We start from the raw sequence: 19,039 nt of genomic DNA on the forward strand, positions 1-19,039 counted from the left end.
AGTCCGGCCAGAGCTGCCCTGGCTCCCCCTGCCTCCCCTATCACGGTGCTGTCCAAGGTACTGCTTATCCCTGGCTCCCCCTGCCTCCCCTATCACGGTGCTGTCCAAGGTACTGCTTATCCCTGGCTCCCCCTGCCTCCCCTATCACGGTGCTGTCCAAGGTACTGCTGATCCCTGGCTCTCCCTACATGCCCCCAGCGTGGTGCTGTCCAAGCTACCTCTGTGTAGGGGAGCCTCGACAGCCCTGCCTTGATGAGAAATGGTGATATCCGCCTTTTTCACAGTGAGGCTCCCTAAAAGCAAGTCTCATGCACAAAAGCAGGCAGGAAAGGTTTGGAACCCAGAAACTGTGAGAGGAAGGAATGTTTTGAATAACAATGCAAATTAAGCATGGCACGCGAGACAACTTCAAGAACACAGGACAAGCAACCTCGCGCTGGTAGTTCAGTTTCTGATAAGCAAAAATTACAGATGCAGCCATAAAACTGTCAACTACACGTGGGCTGTGTCTAGACTGGCAAGTTTTTCCACAAAATCATCTGCTTTTGCCAAAAAACTTGCCAGCTGTCTACACTGGCCGCTTGAATTTCTGCAAGAACACTGACGATCTCATGTAAGATTGTCAGTGTTCTTGTGGAAATACTGTGCTGCTCCCGTTCGGGCAAAAGCCCTCTTGCGCAAATAGGGCCGGTGTAGACAGCACAGTACTGTTTTGCACAAAAAAGCCCCGATTGCTAAAATGGCGATCAGGGCTTTTTTGCGCAAAACCGCGTCTAGATTGGCACAGAAGCTTTTCTGCAAAAAGTGCTTTTGTGGAAAAGCCTCAGTGCCAATCTAGACACGCGCTTCCGAAAATGCTTTTAACGGAAAACTTTTCCATTAAAAGCATTTCTGGAAAATCATGCCAGTGTAGAAGTAGCCATACAGTTTTGGCCACACCCCAATTTCCAAGGTACCACTGCTAGCAGTAAGCGCCATCCCTCTCCCTCCAAGGCTTGAGATTGTCTGAGTGTCTCTTGGCCAACCATCTTTTTATGTTGCCCAACAGGGCTCTGATTGGATGACTCTAGCCTGCTTCTCATTGGCTCCCTGCCTCAGCCCTCATTCCTTATGTGGGGTTAAGTTTTAACCCCTTATGTGCCAGTGCAGGACAATCACCCTGTCACACTGTCATTCAGCAGACAGGGGTGTGTGCGCATGCAGGTATGTTTGTACCAGTGGAAGTGACCAGTCTTGCTCTGTCAGTGCAACATCCATCTCATCAGCTGCAGGTGCCAGATTCCCACAGGAAATGTGTCTCCATAGCACAAAGGCACCAAGGGAAACTAGGACAGCCCAGCACTCGCCTCTCACACTGATGGAGACAGGGGGACTCTCCACAGACTGGATCTCTCGTCTGGACAGATGTATCCAGTACTGGCAGGTGTACGACCCGGAGTCCCATGACCACAGTGTTAAGTTCATGACATCGGAATAGCTGCTGCCAGATGGGAAGATCCTTTCCCCGTTCTTGGAGAATTGAAATTTTGTAATTGCCACATCACCACTGGGAAGAGAACACGTGAGCTGAACAGACTCCTCAGAGAGGTAGAGCTGGTGCAAGGGGCTCTGGGAGAGGGTGGGAGCTGCTGGGGGGCCTGGAAAAGACAATGTGTAAGATTTCAAAGCTGAAAGGACTCAGTGAGCTGAGAGAGAAAGATGAAGGGCAGGAGGCTGTTACTACCTAAGTGGAGGACGAGGGGGATTCCCACAGAGAAATAAATGCCCCCCTGAAACCTCACTGCCCCCAGTCAGGTGTCTCTCTGTGGTGCTGTATTACACGGCCTTCCAAAGGTCACAGGTTTCATCTGGAGGCACCTGGGGTGAGCGGGGTTCAGGGAGAGGGACAGGGCTACAGAAGAGTCTGGACACCAGGGCTGTGTCTACACTAACCACTTATTCCGGAAAATCAGCCGCTTTTCCAGAATAACTTGCCAGCTGTCTACACTGGCCCCTTGAATTTCCAGAAAAGCACTGACGATCTACTGTAAGAAATCAGCCGCTTTTCTGGAAATACTATGCTGCTCCTGTTCAGGCAAAAGTCCTTTTTCCGGAAAACTGTTCCAGAAAAGGGCCAGTGTAGACAGCACAGTAGTGTTTTCCACAAAAAACCCTCTATTGCAAAAATGACGATCGGGGCTTTTTTGCAGAAAAGTGCGTCTACATTGGCACGGACGCTTTTCCGGAAAAAGTGCTTTTCCGGAAAAGCATCCTGCCAATGTAGATGCACTTTTTCTGGAAAAACTTATCACAGAAAACTGTTCCGTTTTAAGCATTTCCGGAAAATCATGCCAGTGTAGACCTAGCCCAGGAGTCAGTTAGGTACAGAAGAAGGGGCCCAGACAGCAGGGATCTCTGGAGGGATCTGGGAGCAGGGGCAGATGTTTCAAAGCTAAATTCATCTCAGGGGGAGTGGAGTTTCCATGGGAAATGCCCTGCACCCCTGTGCCTCACTGTGCCCACGTTACCAGCAGCAACCTCAATCCCCCTGATTCCAACACTTTCTGGGGAAAGTGTGTGTGTGTGGGGGGGGGGGGAATGTTGTTACAAATGGATTAAACCCAACACACCCAATCCCATTAGGATATTCACCCCCACAGTCCCAATCCATGGACAGAGGCAGAAAATTGGGGAGAACCTATCAGTCGACCACCAGACTATGGCGCCTGCTCCTGGGCACTACCCCTCAGCAGCACCTAAATGCTGGATTCCTCCCCTCCCAGGGAGCCCAATTACCCCACAGCTCACCTTGCCTCTGTGATTCACAGCCACCCTTCACCAAGCCTCTTCTATCGATGCAAATAGCACTGGGCACTCAGCATCAGCAAGGAGCGTTGGACCTGCAACCAATTCCTACCCTAGATGCCCCATTGCAGCCCTGGTATCTCCTCAGTCCCATGTCGCTGGGCCCCCAGCCTGGGAGTGGGTCGGGTCGGGTCGGGTCGGGTCGGGTCAGGCCAGAGCTACCCTGGCTCCTCCTGCCTGCCCCCTGCTAGCAGCCAGCTGCATCCCTCTCTCACCAGGGCTAAGAGAGACTGGGTGTCCCCTGGCCAGCCACCTTTTTATGCTGCCCAGCAAGGCTCTGATTGGCTGACTCTCTCCTGCTTGTGATTGGCTCCCTGACCCAGCCCTTTCCCTTTATATGGAAGCTATGTTTTAACCCCTTATTTGCCAGTGCAGGACCACCACACTGTCAGACTTTCATTCACCAGATGTGTGTGCACGTGCACACACACACGCATCTTTGTACCTATGGACGTGAGCACCCTGCTCTGTCTGTGCAACTCTCATCTCATGGGCTACAAGTCCTGGATTCCATGCAGGGAATGCGTCTCTAACAAAAACCAACCAAGGGAAGCTGGGGACAGCCCAGTACTCACGTGTCACAGTGATGGTAACAGGGGGACTCTCCAGCGATTGGATCTCCCGTCCTGGTGGGTGTATCCAGTACCGGCAGTAGTATGACCCGGAGTCCCCGGGCTTTAATTTTAAGTTCCTGACATCAGAGTAGCTGCTGCTGGGTGGGACAACAGGTAGGAAGATCCTTTTCCCCTCCTTGGAAAATTGAAATCTTGTAACTGCCTCATTACCAGTGGGAGGAGAACATGTTAGCTGCACGGATTCCCCTGAGAGGTACAGCTGGTGCGGGGGGCTCAGGGCGAAGGTGGGAGCTGCTGGGGGGTCTGAAAAAGACAATGGGTCAGATTCCAGTGCAGGAGAAGTGACACAGAGTCGAGAGGCAGAGATGCAGAAGAGGAGGCTGTTACTGCCTAAATGGAGCTAGAGTGTTTCTTAAACTCTGTGCCATGGCCTCTTTTAACGTTTTTCCCCCTGCCCCCAGTGGAGATGGAAGCTCAGCTGGGACAGCACATGCAGAAATTAAAGGGGCCACGACCTTTTCTTTTTTCTTTTTTCCCCCTCAACAATTTTCCTTTAGTGTTTCACATAAAAATGATTGTTTGGTGTTCCACGGTCTTAAAAAGTTTAAGAAACACTGAGCTAGAGAGATTCCCATAGAAAAATAAATGCCCTGCTGAAATCCCAGTGCACCCCGCCCTTCCTCCCCCGCCCAATGTCTCACCTTGCCCCTATATCACACAGCCCTCCAAAGGTTCCCTGGTGGGGTAACTGGGTGGGCAGGGTTAAGGGAGAGGGGAAGGGTGTGGAAGGATTTGGAAACCAGGGTTGGGGTTAGATACAGAAGGAGGGGCCCACCCAGCAGGGGTCTCTCTGGGGATTCCATCCCTGCTTTGAAAGAAGAGTTTGTATCCACTGCTGCTTTCACCCCAGGGGTAGCTTCTGCTCCTCTCATACATGTGTCCCATAGGGGGTGCTGACATATTTGTGCCACCAGGGTCTGGCGTAACAGGATAGACACCAACCCCTGTTTTGACAGAAATCAGATTGTGCTCCTCCGGCAATGCCCACCCAGGACCCCAGCGCTGTGAGCTCTCCACAGCAGTGCCCTGGCAATGCCCAGTCTATGCTGAGCAGCTGGGAACCCCACTCCCACCATAGACTCTCTGAGATGCAGGGAGGGAGGCTGGGCAGACAGAGGGTGAAGGTGAGGAGCTGGGGTGCTGGGGCTCACCTCTCACAGTGATGGAGACTGAGCTGCTGTTCCCAGAGGAGATCTCTCCACTGTATTCCCGTCTCCAATATGCACAGGTGTAGGCCCCAGCCCTCCCTTTCTCAGCGATGAGTTCCAGCCGGGCCCCTGCATTTGGGTGTGGGACTGTGCTGGGCTCCTGCAGTTCATTTTGAAGGAAGAATCTGTATCCTGAGACCAATCCATTTGAAGGGGCTGAACAGGTGAGGTTAACCTGCTCCCCTGGGAGATAGACTCGGTAGCTGTGGTCCAGAGAGAGGCTGGGGGCCGGCAGGGGATCTGGAACAGAGACTCGGGGTCAGTGGGCAGGGAGATGCCAGGATGAGATGAGAAGGCAGAAGGGGCAAGAGATGAGTCCTGGGCAGACAGGAACACAAACCAGAGCAGATCCCTGGGAAGCACATTGAGGCTTCATTCAGAAATCGTCAGTGCTGGAGAATCCACCCCAGAGCTTTGGGAAGTGTCGCCTTCATTAATTCCCCCACCGTGAAAATGCCCCCTATTTCCAGCCCGAGTTTGTCTGGCCACAGCTCCCAGCCACTGGGTTGTGTTTGCAACTGAGCTGTTGATTAATCCCCAGATAGGAGCTTCTAGACAGAGATCACGTCCCCCCGACCCTTCTCTGTGTTGTTAAATAGCTCCTGGACTGTCTTTCTCTAAGAAGGACCCGCTGTGGCGGTGCGTCAGGGTTTCCCCGACTCCTGCACCCCCATAGTGGCATGAACAGATTCCACCAGCCAGTAGAATAGAGGGAGTTTATTGCTTCTCCAGGACACAGCACAGCACAGATGGAATCTGGTTACAGGGCAGGCCTAGGATGCCTCAGCCCCCGTTGAGATGGGGGAGACTGGGCCCCTAAATCCCAGCCCCTTCCCTAGGCTGGCTCCTCCATGATTCCAGACAGAAACTAAAACTCTCTTCCAACCCTGCCCCTCCATCCCGAGCTGCACTCCACCTCCCTTCCTTTGTCTCTCTCCCTGGAAAACCAACTTGTCGGACAGGTTGGGAGCCCCTTGCATAATGACTCATCTCCTGTCCTGCTGGACCATGCTACAAACAGCCGTCAGTGGAGGTCACACACAGCCCACCGCCCAGCATAGCAACCAGCAAGGTACCACACTACATCACACCCGCCCTCCGTCTCACTGGACAAATTCCAGCTCCCTCCATCTGTGCAACTTCACTCCCATCTCACAGCCTGCTCCTTGCACCCCTGATCTCCACTAACCCTCAGTCAGCTGCTCCCCATCCCATAGAGGCAGGAGATGGCAGAGTGATGGAGGGAACCCAGACTGTGCCACGGGGCAATTCAGGGACAAGGGCAGGGGCTCTGCAGTTGTCCACATTGGGCAGCAAGGATCGTCCATGTGACTCGGAACCACCAGATCCCCTCTCTCTCCATCCAGAGGAAGCAGGTGAGCTCATTTGTGGGAGGTGGAAGGGCCCTTCCTCCACTTGGGACCCCCAAGATCCCAACACTCTCCATTCAGGGGGAATGTGGGGTGCAAACAGAGGGGGCAGGGATGTTGTTGAAAATGGATCGATCCCAACACCCCCATTTCCATCAGGACAGTCACCCACAGTCTCCATCCAGGGGCAGAGGGATAAGTGGGCAGGAGAATCTGTCATGTGACCATCAGCCCTGCCCAGCAGTAGGTAGAAGGCGCTGACTAGAAATGAGGAAGCTCTGGCGGATGTGGTGGAGAGAAGGGGGAGTTTTTCCACCCATCACGTTTCCTCAGGAGTCTCTGCAGAACCTGCGTTTACTGCCCTGCTGCATGGGGCTGGGTGTCTGGCCTTGGCCCTCAGCCCTCTGATCTGAGAGCTGGGGCAGAGAGCTCCACAGGGGTGGGCCCTGCCCTGGGGTCAGTGTCATGGGGAGGTGGGAGCTCAGTCTCCATGGCTCGCCCAGCTCTCTCTCTCTCTGCTGAGGCTGCCAATGAGGGGCTGGGCAGTGCCCATGGGGATGGGGGCAGCCTCTCCCCTGTGACCTGGGCTGGGACCCACCAAACAGACCTTCCCAGCAGGCATCAGATGGAGTCACTCTTCCACCCCTCTGGATGTCAGGGGAAGTCACGGGGACATCAGGGGATGATCCCCCCTTCCTTGCAATTCCCAACACCATGGTGTGAGAGGATCCGGATCCCAGCCCCACTGACAGAACCCCTCTCCACTCCCCCACACCACTGCCAGCATCTCAGGGATGCCAGGAGATGTCATTACCTGCGGGGGACACCGGCCTGGGGAGACTCTGGAGAGAGGCTGGAAGAGAAGAGCAGAGAGGGGGTGAGGGATCTGGGGATGCAGAGCTGGGAGAGGGGACTCTCCAGGCAGGCAGACAGACAGACACAGATGGGCTGTGAGGGGGGGGGGGCTGAGGCCAAGCACTCACCCAGCAGAGGCAGAAGGCGAGTTAGCTCCATGCTGAGCCGGTCACTCTGGCCTGGGAGCTGGGTTCTCGGCTCAGCAGGGGACGTCACAGCTTCAGGCGTGGCCACCACTCAGCTCGGGCTGGAGACAGCTGCTGTGTGAGGCAGAGTGTGGGGGAGGGAGCTGCCCATTTCCTGGGCTTGACAGTGGGGCGTGGGGAGAGTTTCCAGTCCCCAAACACCGACCTCATGTAATGGGACTGATCCCACTCTGGGGAGCTGGAGCTGGGCCAGGCTGAGGAAGAGCTGGTGGGGGGAGAAAGGGGGCAGCCCGGCTGAGATGGGGCTGTGGGGAGAAGCTCTCCCATCTCTTTGTTTATCCCCACAGGGGAGAGTCTTTAAACTGAGGGGGCTGCAGCCGTCAATCCCCACTTCCCCACTCAGCCAGACCCTGCCCCTGGGCTCACACCTTCCTACCCAGGTGTCATTTTCACATCTCTGGAGGGAAAGAATCCGACATTTTCTGATCATTGTGAGGGAGCCACTTAGTCACCAGCGGGCCGCTGCTGTGGCTTTGGCTTCCTGCTCTCTAGTCTGAGCGCTGTGAATTTCAATTCCTCCCACCAAGCAGAGATTCCCATTTGCCCCGTGACCAAGATTTATTTCGCTTTCCTTTCATGGCCCATGAACACCATGCACGGAATTGAATGAGGTTAGAGATCTGGAGTGTGGAATGGTTTCTGGTTTTACATGTGCACAGGGAATCCATCCAGGGTGTTTCCCTCAATGTCTGGGTGATCATCTGTGGCTCTGGGCTGAGACCTGGGTTCTCAGCTCAGCAGACGCAGACCCAGCCTTAGGTGAGGCCACCGCTCGGCTCAGGGGCTGGAGAGATGCTGGGGTGTGGGGTACAGGGAGTGGGAAGTGGGGATGAAGCAGAAGCCCCATGTGACCAGTAGCTCAGGGAGGGGCTGGGACTCATTTAGTCGAGAGAGGCTCAGAGGACAGTCGAGAGAGGCTTACACTCACTGGAGATCTGGCCCCAGGGGCTAAGGCCTGTTGACACCCTTGTTCCCTTGCAGACTTGGGAACTGGCCTGGCATTGCTGGGGCCTGTTAAACTAGCGCTGTATGCTCTGCTGTGGCACAGGGAGCCGTAGCACAGCAAGGTAGCCCTGGGCCCCAAACCTTCACCGTGTCACGGGACTGACCCTGTCCTGGACAACAGGAGCTGGAGGTAGGGCCAGACCCAGCTGGAGATGGAGCCCAGCTGGGGAAGGGCTCGGGAGAGCTGAAACGGGAGCAGCCCAGCTGAGATGGGGGTTGTGGGGAGAAGTTCTCCCGTCTCTTTGTTCATCTCCACAGGGGAGTGGCCCAGCTGCAGGGACACATCATGGGAGGAGAAATCACCTCAGGGCCTGTGGGTCTGTCATCAGCGGTGCTGTGCCAGGCCCTGCCATGAGGGGACACTGCAGCCATGAGTCCTCTCTGCCCCACCCAGCCAGACCCTCCCCCTGGGTCCAGGCCTTCCTACCTGGGTGCAATTTTAACGTCTCTGGAAGGAAAGAATCCGACATTTCCCATCCCCAGGAAACCTGCCTCGTCTGTGCTGAGGTGTCGGTTCCCTGTTCTCGGTTCTGAGATTCAGTCCCTCACACCAGGCAGAAGTTCGTGTTCACCCCGTAACAAAGAGCTTTGGGGATTAACCGTCTCTTCCCTTGTGTGTCCCATAAATACCAGGCATGAAGTTTTCCACCATTGTACTTGATGGGGTGTCTGTGCTCCACTGGCGATGGAGCTGCTGTGCCTAGAGGAGATCTCACCATTGGATTTGCATCTCCAGTACACACAGGTGTCTGGCTCACTCCCTCCATTCCCAGCTGTGAGCTCCAGCCAGGCTCCTGCATTGGGGCTGTGGACAGTCCTGGGGCCCTGCTGCCCGTTGTGTGAAAAGAGCCTGTGTCTGAAACCTGCACAAGGCAAGGAGCAGAGCGGAAGATCGTAGCCCAGTCCCTGGGAGAAGCAGAGCTACAAAAAGTGTGTGTGGGCCAGAGAGGGAGTGAGGACAGAGGGTGGGTGGGTCAGCGGAGAGGGAGAGGCCAGGGTGGAATAAGAAGGGGGAAGAGATGAGCCCTGCACAGACATGAAAACAAACTAACCTCATCTCATTGCATGTCTCCACCCCCACACTGGGAAACACACCCCAGCAAATAAACCATGGCCCAGCTTTCTGACTCTCCATCCATCTGTCCGTCTCTCTCTCTCTCATTTCCTAGATCCCAAAGTCAGAAGGGATCATTGTGAATTGGAGTCCAACCTCCTGTGTCCACAGATCCTAGGAGTTCCCTGAATTGGTCTCTCTCTGACCTAGAGCAGGTTTCTGAGAAACATTCAGGCTTGATTCAGAAATCTCCAGCACTGAAGAATCCACCACAAGCCCTGGGGAACTGTCCCTGTGGTTAATTCCCCTCCGTGTTACGCTCTGGGCCTGGTTTCCTGTCTGAACGGGTCTAACATCAGTTCCTGAGCACTGGGTTGTGTTTCACGCTTCTCCACCCTCTCACCCCCCACCCTGTCTTGCTGAGACAAAACCTCTGGTCTCTCCCAGCAGAGTGCAGAGTTGGGGTGAGACACCCCCCGGCGGAGCAAGACAGACTGATAACAGCCCCGCTCGGGGAGGGCTCAGCTTCAGGGATGTGACAGCACCCGGGGCACAGGCCCAATGGGACCAAACCCCACGTCAGCCTGTCTCACTCTGCCTACGGCAGCTCCTGGGACATTTGTCCCACTGACACTGGGCCCTGCGGCTCCGGTTCATCTTCTGTCTGAGCAAAATCGCAGGAAACCCAAAGTAAAACCAGAGCTGGGGCCAAGGCAAACAGAAGGGGGAGGTTCTCATGAAACAAATGTATGGGGGATGGGGAAGGGCGTGGCCAGCTTGTATTACAGCTGGTGACAGACTTTGCCTGGCCCTGGGCAATGGGAGGGGTTTGACGCTGGCCCTGCAGGAAAGGGCGGGGCCTCAGTTTGGAAGGGTAGGGCTTGGAGGGGCCAGTCTTCAGTATCACACGGACCATGCTGCCCCTCCCCCAGCCACCCCTCAGCGCTGCCCAGATGTGGCTCTGCTGGACTGGTGCCAGACCATAAACACCTCGTTGCTGGGCCGCGGTGGTTGCTACAGATTTTACCCGGCTGTGGTGCTGGGGCTGAGGAGCCAGCAGAAGGAGGCAGAACAGAAAGTGCCTCCCTCCTCCCCGCTCCTACCCAGTTACGATGGCAGCCTGGCCCTGCATCCTCGCGTGGGGAGGGGAAGGAGGGATCATGCACACCGCCCACTGGAAATAACGACCATGCTCCCTAGAGGTGGCAGCCCCACTCTGGGGAGTGCTGGTCTGGGGTGGTGTCAAAGGGCAAAGGGGTGTCAGGAGGGGGCATGGTGGGGTCATGGAGCAAGAGGGTGTTGGCAGGGGCTGTAGGAGTCAGAGGTTAAAGGGTAAAAGGGCTCGGGTGTGGGGGAGTCAAAGGGTATAAAACACTGGGGAACAAGGGGCTGGGTTGGAGCTATGTAGACTGGCAACATGTTATTTCCATATTCATTATTTGCATAATCAATATGCAAATACAATGTTACTGGTCCACCAAATGTTTGTGAATGGGTTTGCTGGTCCAGGGTATAAATAAGAATGGAAACCACCAGTTTAAAGTGCTCAGAGCCCAGGACCTTTTCAATCACCAGCCCTGGGTCAACGCCCCTCCCCCCCACCGCTGGTCCTGCCCAGCATCAACCATCAAAAACTTCAGCACAGTCTGTCTAAACCTCGGCAGGCCCCGCCCGCCTGATGGCAGGTTCTATGGCATGATGATTTCAGCAAGAGAGTGAGAAATGTGAAGTCCCGATGCGCTGCACCAGCCTTCCCCTGAGGCACAGAGTCCCCTGGATGGTCCTCTTCATCAGTGGGGGACACAGTCAACTAAGCATTTTGCTCTGTGATGTGCCACAATCGTCTGTCTGGTGTCTGGGCCTCGTGCTGCTGGGTGGAAAAAGCCCCTTCTGGTACAAATGCAAATTGCACTCTTGGTCCCACTTCCCACCAAACTGGGAGTGTTTATAGCGACAGAGCAAACACTGAACTATCCCATTAAACACGGGGCACTGCCAGTATCCGCGAGATTAACGCAGGCAGCAACTTGCAAGTGTTTCCCAGCACCTAGCTGCTAAATACTGTCTTTGAAGTTGAATCGCTTTGTGGAGTAAAAGGAACGTAACCCATGAGCTGGTCTATTTCCAGGTAGGAGCGTGTCTGTTCTTACCTCGTACCCACAGACTAGGCAGCAGCTAGCATCAGACATGCCGGTTGTGTACAGGCCATGCTATTTGATCCATGCAGATGTGCAAACCCACATCCCTTTGTCCAGTGTTGTTTTTTTTATTAAGCACCTCCAGAATATAGATCCAGTGTCTACATACGTGCCTGTGTACACGCCATACGTATGTCACACAGGGATCGTCATAGCCGGGGTCATCAGCTTTCCATGATCCCTGACAAGACACTGGTGTGATGAAGCAGGAGATCTCAGGGGTTTCTGAAGGGTTGGCAGGCAGAGGAGAGACCCCCAGTGTCCCTGGGTGTTACTGCTTTCACAAGGAAGTTTGCTGTTCAGTGGTCAGCACAGAACTGGAGATCCCAGACATGAGTCTGGAGAACAGAGACCCCAGCGACTGGTGACCTGCTGACGGGGAGGCTCAGCTCAGATGGCTCAGCCATTTATGGCTAGTGGGAGGACAATGGCCTCTGCAGAGGACCCTGGTGACCTGCCTAGCTGGTTCTAGCCTGGGAGGAAGAAAGGGCAGGGGAGAGGAGAGGCGGAGAAGAAAGGGGCCCAAGTGACCCTGTTTAGCTGGACTGAAGACAAAGGAAAGGGGCGAGGATGCTGGGGGCAATATCAGAGACTTGGTTGGAAGGAGAAGGGGACATCTGGATGGGGCAGAGGCAGCAGGCAGAGCCCACCTGGCTGCAGGGGAGACTGGTGTGCTGGGCTGAGGGAGGCCAGGCCTACAGGCCTGAGAGTTCCTATGCTGGTTTCAGATGCACCATAAACCCTCTGGTTTTATTCTGGCTGAGTTGCTCCGGTCTAGAGATCAGGGTGTGGAAACCTGGGTGTCCCAGCCTTGAGGATCCAGAGAAAGTGGGCTCCCTGATAAGTCTGACAGTCAGCGACAGGTGTGCTGGATGGCCCTTCTCAGAAGAATCCAGTGACTTTTGTCTACAAGCAGCAGTGGAAAACGAGGAAGATGAGGCCGTTGATAAGGAAGAAGGAGCCGCCCACAGCCAGCTCCCGGGCCCAGAGGAAGCTGGGAGCTGCAGAGAGAAGAGAAGCGTGGGTGGAATCAGCAGGTAGGTGTCACTTCTGAGAGCAATGGGTGTGATGTCTGTGTATCCCTGCCTCTAAAGCTCACGGCAAACTCCCCCGGAGCTCACAAGCCATCTCGCTGAGATGTGAATCCCACCCCCAGCCCTTCTCTCTTACACTGACCCCTGATTCTTCCCACTTCTGTGTTTGTCCTTCTCCTCTCTGCACATCCCCCAGCCCACCTGTGCCCTGCCCTGGCCTCAACAGTCCATCAAAAGATCTGGGTAAGAGCATGTGGGAATTAAGAAGGTGAATTTCTGTAAGGAGACATTAGCACCCAAGAGCCACCTCACCTGACACTGTGACTTTCCCAGTGATGGTCACAGCCTGGCTCCTGAGGGACGGGATCCACCTCCCACTCATGTTCTCCTCGTACCCACAGGTGAATTCCCCGGTGTTGTTCAGACTGGCCCATGGGATGCTGGTGCTGCTCTCCGTGGTGCTGATCTCTGACTCTGCTTCCCCAGGAGCAAACCTGACATTGTCTTTGTAGAAGTGAAACCTCCTCTCGCCAGCATCCCGGGGGGCCGTGCAGGTGAGGAGCAGGGGGAGCCCTTCGCTCACCACTCCAGATGGGGGATTTATGCTCAGTGAAGGCTGGGGAAGGGGATCTGTGGGATTAGAAATGGGAGGGGTCAGACGGGACAGGGCATGGTAGGGGATGTGGAGCTGGTGCCCAGAATTCGACGTACTCAGCCCTGATCTCTGCTCTCTCTCCAGAGCCTCCTGTTTCACCTCAGCATCCGGAGGAGCCTCCGCTCAGAAATGAGTGAGTGCTAGGCCAGGAACTTCAGATACAATATGGGGCTGGGATATCGGGTCAGAAGGTGGCCAGGGTTAACAGGGCTTGACTTGGTTTCCATCACCCCTCCATTGCTAATGGCCCAACCCCTGGTACTTATGGAGCCATCTGCAGACAGGGAGGGCCCTTGGGAGTCTGGAGATGCCACCCTCTCTGGGCAGACTGGCTGAGAGCTGGGTGGTCTTGCAGGGACTGGACTCTCCCAGAGGGCCGAGGCACAAGGCAGCCACATTCATTCCCCTGGATTGTGTCCGTTGGTCAGCCATGTTCTTGGCCATGTTGAGGGCTCAAAAGCAGTGCTCCTCTCTGAAGGGTGGCCACGTTGGGTGGACTTGTTCGTGGCTCTTTTGAGCAGCCTTGTTCTGTGGCTGTTCGTGTAAGTTTCAGAGGGGGTCACCACATTGGGCTGTGTCTCTGAAAGCAAGGAGGCACCTTCAGCAACCATAGACACTAACAAATGTCTCTAGGCATAAGCTTTTGTGGGCTAGAGGCCAAGAGACGTTTCCATGGGAAATTCCCTGCACCTCTGAAACCCAACCCTATTCATGCCTATATGTTATCCAGCAGGAGGCAGGGGATTATCCCTCTATGGCATATTGGAGGGGCCAGGGGAATGATTAAGATGCCATTGCCTGATCCATCTCCTTATGATCCTCATGTATGAAGCGGCAGGGCTGGAGGCTGAGAGTGGGCATTGAAATGATCTAACCACAGCAGTGCCCTCTAACTGACCAACTTACTGATCAGTACGCACTGTCCTGCTGTCGGGTCTGACATCAGGGCCTCACAGAGACCAGAAATAGGGGATATCTGGAGTTTGCTTAACTAAGTGTTCCCCAGTTTTCAAATGTTATTTCTGACTGGGAGTCCCTGGTCTCCACAGTAGCACCGAGGAGCCCCCCAAAGGATCCAGAGGAACCAGAGACCCAGGGAGTGACACCAGCCAGAGACCAGGATTGATACTGACCCAGGCATCTGAGCTGGACCTGATTTGTGTCACACCTGGTGCATGGAGCAGAGAGACCCTGCCATGGGGCCAGCAAATAGCAGCAGATGGGGCATTCTCACCAGTCAGTGCTACGGAGAAGGGCTGGCTCCTCTCCTATGGGATCTCTCGCCCAGACTCTGTCCTCCAGTAACCACAGCGGTATGCTCTGGCCTGTGACTCAGACACAGCTGAGAGTAGGAGGGAGGCACTGAGACTGCACCCAGGCCAGTGGGGCTCTCCGGAGTCCATGCTCTGGCCATCCCTGAAGAACTGGGTGGGAACACTGGGGGCTGAGCGCGTCAGGGTGACAGATTCACCATGTAGGAGGATGTGGCAGGGTGAGCTCAGAGAGAGTTTGGGGGCAGACAGCCAGGCTGGGAGGAGGAGGGAGGCAGCAGAGAAGTCTCTTCCGTACAGTGTTTCTTAAACACTGGTGTGCCGTGGAGAACAACAGAGTTCAGAATGGCCACCTGTAAAGGGGTAGGCGACCCTTTTTTTTCTCACACATTTTTTTTTCTCAACAAGAAAGCCTTGGCATTCCTTATACAAAATATTGTTTCGGGTTCCTCGGTCTTAAAAAGTTTAAGAAACGCTGCGTCAGAAGCAGTGTCCCACCCCGGCTCCTCAGCCAGTCCGTCCCAGAGCATCTGCCAGCCTCCCCTTTGCTCCTCACAGCCCCAACTCCTCTCCGCAGTGTGGAGAGACTTTCCAAAAGTCATGAGCTGCATCACTGGAGGCTGCCAGTGTGGATGCACTGAGACATGTACAGGTGAATGGAGACCCAGCATAAGGAGCTGGGTGGGGCAGGTGTAGAAGGCAAGACCAGGAGGGAACTAGGGTCTATGAGGGACAAATAAAGCAGCCCCTCAGTTATCCTGGGAAGTCAGGCCCCTTAGTACGGCCTATCAGAACACACAAAATATGGGGTCACATGACTGGTGGGCACACACCACTGAAGCCGGGATATGACCATCTGTGACCCAGATGAGCAGCTGAGATGACCTGCTGCTGTGAGACACCCTGCTCCTTTCCTGGCTCCCTCAATAGTCATTCAGCCTGTTCCTGCCCTGCTCCTCCCTTGTTCCTAGTTCTGGCCCTGCTCTGACCATCAGGCAAGACTGCCCCCAGCCTGACTCCCAGCTCCCAGAGTGGGGCAGAAGGATGCACCGTCACGGGTGATTTTTCAGCCAATGCTGGATGTATTTTCTGTAAGATCTGCCCTGTCCCAAGCAGGGTTCAAGCTTACCCGTCACTACAATGGAGACGGGTCGGCTCCTTTCCGATGGGATCTCTTGCCCAGACTCTCTCTTCCAGTAACCGCAGCTGTACGCAATAGTCTGAGATCCGGACGCCCCTGACAGCTGGGTGAAGTAGGTGTAACGCTTCCGAGGTGAGATGAAGTTCCTGGAGTGGATTTCATGGCCATCCCTGAGGTACCAGACCCCAGACATAGCAGGGACACCAGCAGCTGAGCACGTCAGGGACACAGTTTCTCCGGAGATGTAGACAGGCTGCCGTGGGACCAGGGTGAGCTGGGGGACCGGGAGCGGGGCTGGAAAGACAGGGTGGGACTGGCTGTCATTCAGCAGACTGGTGCTGTCAGGATCCCATTGGGACTCAGTGATGTGGTGCCCCCTGCTGATCACTCCAGGAATTAGCTCAGTCCCACCTCAGTGCCCTCTCCTGGCCATGTCTCCCAATGCCCCTGCCTTCTCCCTTCTCCACATTGTGTCCTGCCAGACCAAAGTGTCCATGCTCCTGGGCACTGCCCCACAGCAGCACCTATGCTCCAGGCTTCTCCCCTCCCAGGGAGTCCAGTGACCCCACAACCGCACGTGCCTCAGTGACCCAGATACAGAGGAAGGGGCACACTGGGCAGGGTGCAAAGAGAGGGGGAGGGGTGTTGTTGTTAATGGATCCATCCCAGCATCCCCATTCCCACCTGGACACTCACCCCACAGTCCCTGTCCGGGGCAGAGGCCCAAGAGGGGGGATAACGCATCCCCTGACCAACAGCCCTGCCCAGCAGTAGCTAGAAGGTCCTGCCCAGAGATGAGGAAGCTCTGGCAGATGTGGAGAAGAGAGGAGGGAATTTTACCACCCACCAGAGCTGGGGCAGAGAGACCCCCCTTCACACTCACCCCCACACTGATGGGCCCTGCCGGGGGGTTCAGGACGCTCAGTCTCCATGGCCCCTCCAGCCCTCGCTTCCTCTGCTGGGACTGCCAGTGAGAGGCTCGGGGTGGGGGAAACTTCTCCCTTATGGCCTTGGGTGGGACCCACCAAAGAGGCCCTCCAAGCAGGCACCAGATGCCCCCCTCCTGTGTCAGGGGAGGACATGGGGGCACCAAGGGACAATCCCCCCTCCCTGTAAATCCAAACACCACAGGTGAGAGGAGCAGAATCCCAGCCCTGCTGCCAGAGCCCCTCTCCTCTCCCCCACCCCACCCTGAGCCTGTCAGTGAGGCCCACGCCCGCAGAGGACACCAGCTTGGGAGGCTCTGGAGCGAGGCTGGAAGAGAAGAGAAGAGCAGAGAGGGGGTGAGAGCTCTGGGGATGCAGAGGGGGAAGTGGGGCAGGGAGGAGGAGTCTCCAGACAGACACGCAGAGGGGCTGGGAGCAGACGGGGGCACTTACCCAGCAGAGGCAGAAGGAGAGCGAGCTCCATGCTGAGCCGGTGTTGTTGGGCTGGGAGCTGGGTTCTCGGCTCAGCAGAGGCAGTTCCAGCCTCAGGCGGGGCCACCACCCAGCTCAGGGGCTGGAGAGACACTGGGGTGTTGTGCACAGGGTGTGGGCTGGGGAGCTGCCCATTTCCCAGGCCTGACTCTGGTGGGTGAGGACAGAGCATGAATTGACAGCTCGGGGGTGAGGGAAGAGTCATCTTATGGAAACAAGCCTCAGAGGAGAGACACTGACTCACACCCACTGGGCATCTGGCCCCAGGGACTGGGGTCTATTGACACCAACTGGGGCCCTCGCTCATTCGCCCTGCAGACTTGGGAACTGCCCTGGGCCTGCGGGGCCTGCAGGTGTCTGTGAAAGTAACTCCCAGAGACTCTGCTGTGGCGCAGGCGCCTTAGCACAACAGGAGAGTAATGGGGCAGGGGAGGGTTTCCGGGCCCCAAACCCTGACCCTGTGGGATGGAGCTGACCCTGCACCAGAGAACATGAGCTGGGGGCCTGGCTAGGCCCAGCTGGAGATGGAGCCCAGCTGGGGAAGGGCTGGGGGTGGGGAGCAGAAAGGGAGGCAGCCCCGATGACATGGGAAGACTTCGGCTTTTGCAGCTCCCACGAGGCAAGGGGAGGAAACACAAATAAGGAATCAAGGTCACCCCCTGTAAAATAAGCATTAGACGTGGTAATGTCGGTGTTACAGCTTAGAAAAGGAGCATCCCAGGGCAGCCAGGGAAGAGGCAGGCTGTGGGAGGGGCCACAGTAGTGAGGGTGAGGAAGGGGATGGTGATGAAGAAGATCAGGGCTGACATCCAGGTTGCTCTGGGGTGAGTGTGGGTGTCGCAATGCGCTTTCTGTATCAGCTCCGAATTCTCGCTCTTTCCCTTGCTGAGCCCGTGTGCACAGCGGGAAATAGACGATTTCTCTGCAAACAGAAAGGAGTTGCTAGGGTGGGAGTGTCGGGTCTGTGCTCATCAGGGCTCCCAATGACAAAAGAATTGAAATCAGAGTGTCACTGGGCCTGATCTTGGCACAAGGACCTGTCAGCCCTCAGAGGAATCTGTGGGAATCTTTGGCTCACATGAGAAATTTGACAGCTGAGCAGGGACCCAAAGGCGGGTGCAGCAGTAACCTCCCTCCCCGGGATAGGAAACTCCCTTTCTGTAAAACCTAAATTCAACCCCTCAAGCTGAATTTGGTGCCTGTCAGACACACTCACTAACTCGCCGGGGACTTCCTCTTTCCCCCTCCCTCTGTGGTTCCTCTTTCCGCCTCTGTGATGCTCCTACACTTGTTTTCTTAGCCAGGAAGGGAGGGGTGAACCCCTGGGAGGAGAGCAGTTGCACAAACACACACCAAAGGACTGTCCCACGGAAGGGGGTTCGTCCACTGACTGCACGGAGAAAGGAGGGAGCACGAGGCCTGTCAATCTGCGTTGCTGGGTCCCCCTCCTTGTTTATGCTTGGATCTGGACTTTTAATACTCCAGTGATCCGAAGAAGTGTGTTTTGCCCAGAAAAGCTCACGATACCATCTCCATGTGTTGTTAGGTTTTAAAGTGCTACTAGACTATTTGTTGTTTATTAAATAGATACACACTAACTTGGCTACCCCTCTGAAGATCTTAAAAGATTACAAGAAAAACTACATGGTGTTTCCTGCTTAAGTAAAATATTAGGTGAAATCCTGGTTCCATTAAAATCTGTGATACAACTCCCTCTGACCACAGTGAATCCAGGATTTCACACCCTCTATTTTGCTGTTACAGCATATTTGATAAATTCACGTTAACATGTTCTTACATGTTTAATCACATGTATGTCTTGTGAAAGAGGTTTGCCATAGCATCTTAGAAAATTCATAAGTAAATGCTTAAATTAGTGAATTATGGTATTGTTATAGCAACAAATAATTGAGAAGGCAATTTACTCATCTTGTTTTCACATGCTTAACTTTCCTTAAAGAATTACCCTTACAAAGGCTGTACTGCCCTATTAGCCAGGAATTTTTGGGGCACCCCCCCAACACTAAGAAAGCAAATACCATCTGCGGACAGGGATAGCTCAGTGGTTTAAGCATTGGTCTGCTAAACCAAGGGTTGTAAGTTCAATCCTTGTGGAGGCCATTTGGGGCAAAAATTTATTGGGGT

At 55.0% G+C, this 19,039-nt stretch overlaps 3 protein-coding genes across 3 annotated transcripts in view; 1 reads left to right on the forward strand and 2 right to left on the reverse strand.

The window, feature by feature from the left end:
• LOC149521034 (leukocyte immunoglobulin-like receptor subfamily A member 3) overlaps window positions 1-19,039 on the forward strand; it is a 1,043,054-nt gene that overhangs the window by 37,398 nt on the left and 986,617 nt on the right. The gene's annotated exons all lie outside the window — the stretch shown is intronic.
• The window catches only part of LOC149521036 (Fc receptor-like protein 5), a 238,989-nt gene that overhangs the window by 8,035 nt on the left and 211,915 nt on the right, over window positions 1-19,039 (reverse strand). The window contains exons 3-5 of the mRNA XM_089774121.1: window positions 12,722-13,039; window positions 3,420-3,722; window positions 1,347-1,637 (exon numbers count right to left, since the gene is read on the reverse strand). Coding sequence (XP_089630247.1) covers window positions 1,347-1,637; window positions 3,420-3,722; window positions 12,722-13,039 — 912 coding nt within the window. The remainder of the gene's footprint in view (window positions 1-1,346; window positions 1,638-3,419; window positions 3,723-12,721; window positions 13,040-19,039) is intronic.
• Window positions 1,171-15,669, reverse strand: LOC149521037 (alpha-1B-glycoprotein-like). Its single transcript, XM_089774122.1, has 5 exons — window positions 15,465-15,669; window positions 12,722-13,039; window positions 4,631-4,927; window positions 3,420-3,722; window positions 1,171-1,637 (listed from the first exon to the last, which is right to left on the reverse strand). The coding sequence occupies exons 1-5, from the start codon at window positions 15,667-15,669 to the stop codon at window positions 1,171-1,173; spliced, it is 1,590 nt and encodes a 529-aa protein (XP_089630248.1).

The sequence above is a fragment of the Pelodiscus sinensis genome, chromosome 30, assembly GCF_052426305.1.
Source record: "Pelodiscus sinensis isolate ZL-2025 chromosome 30, ASM5242630v1, whole genome shotgun sequence".
Classification (NCBI taxonomy): domain Eukaryota; kingdom Metazoa; phylum Chordata; order Testudines; family Trionychidae; genus Pelodiscus; species Pelodiscus sinensis.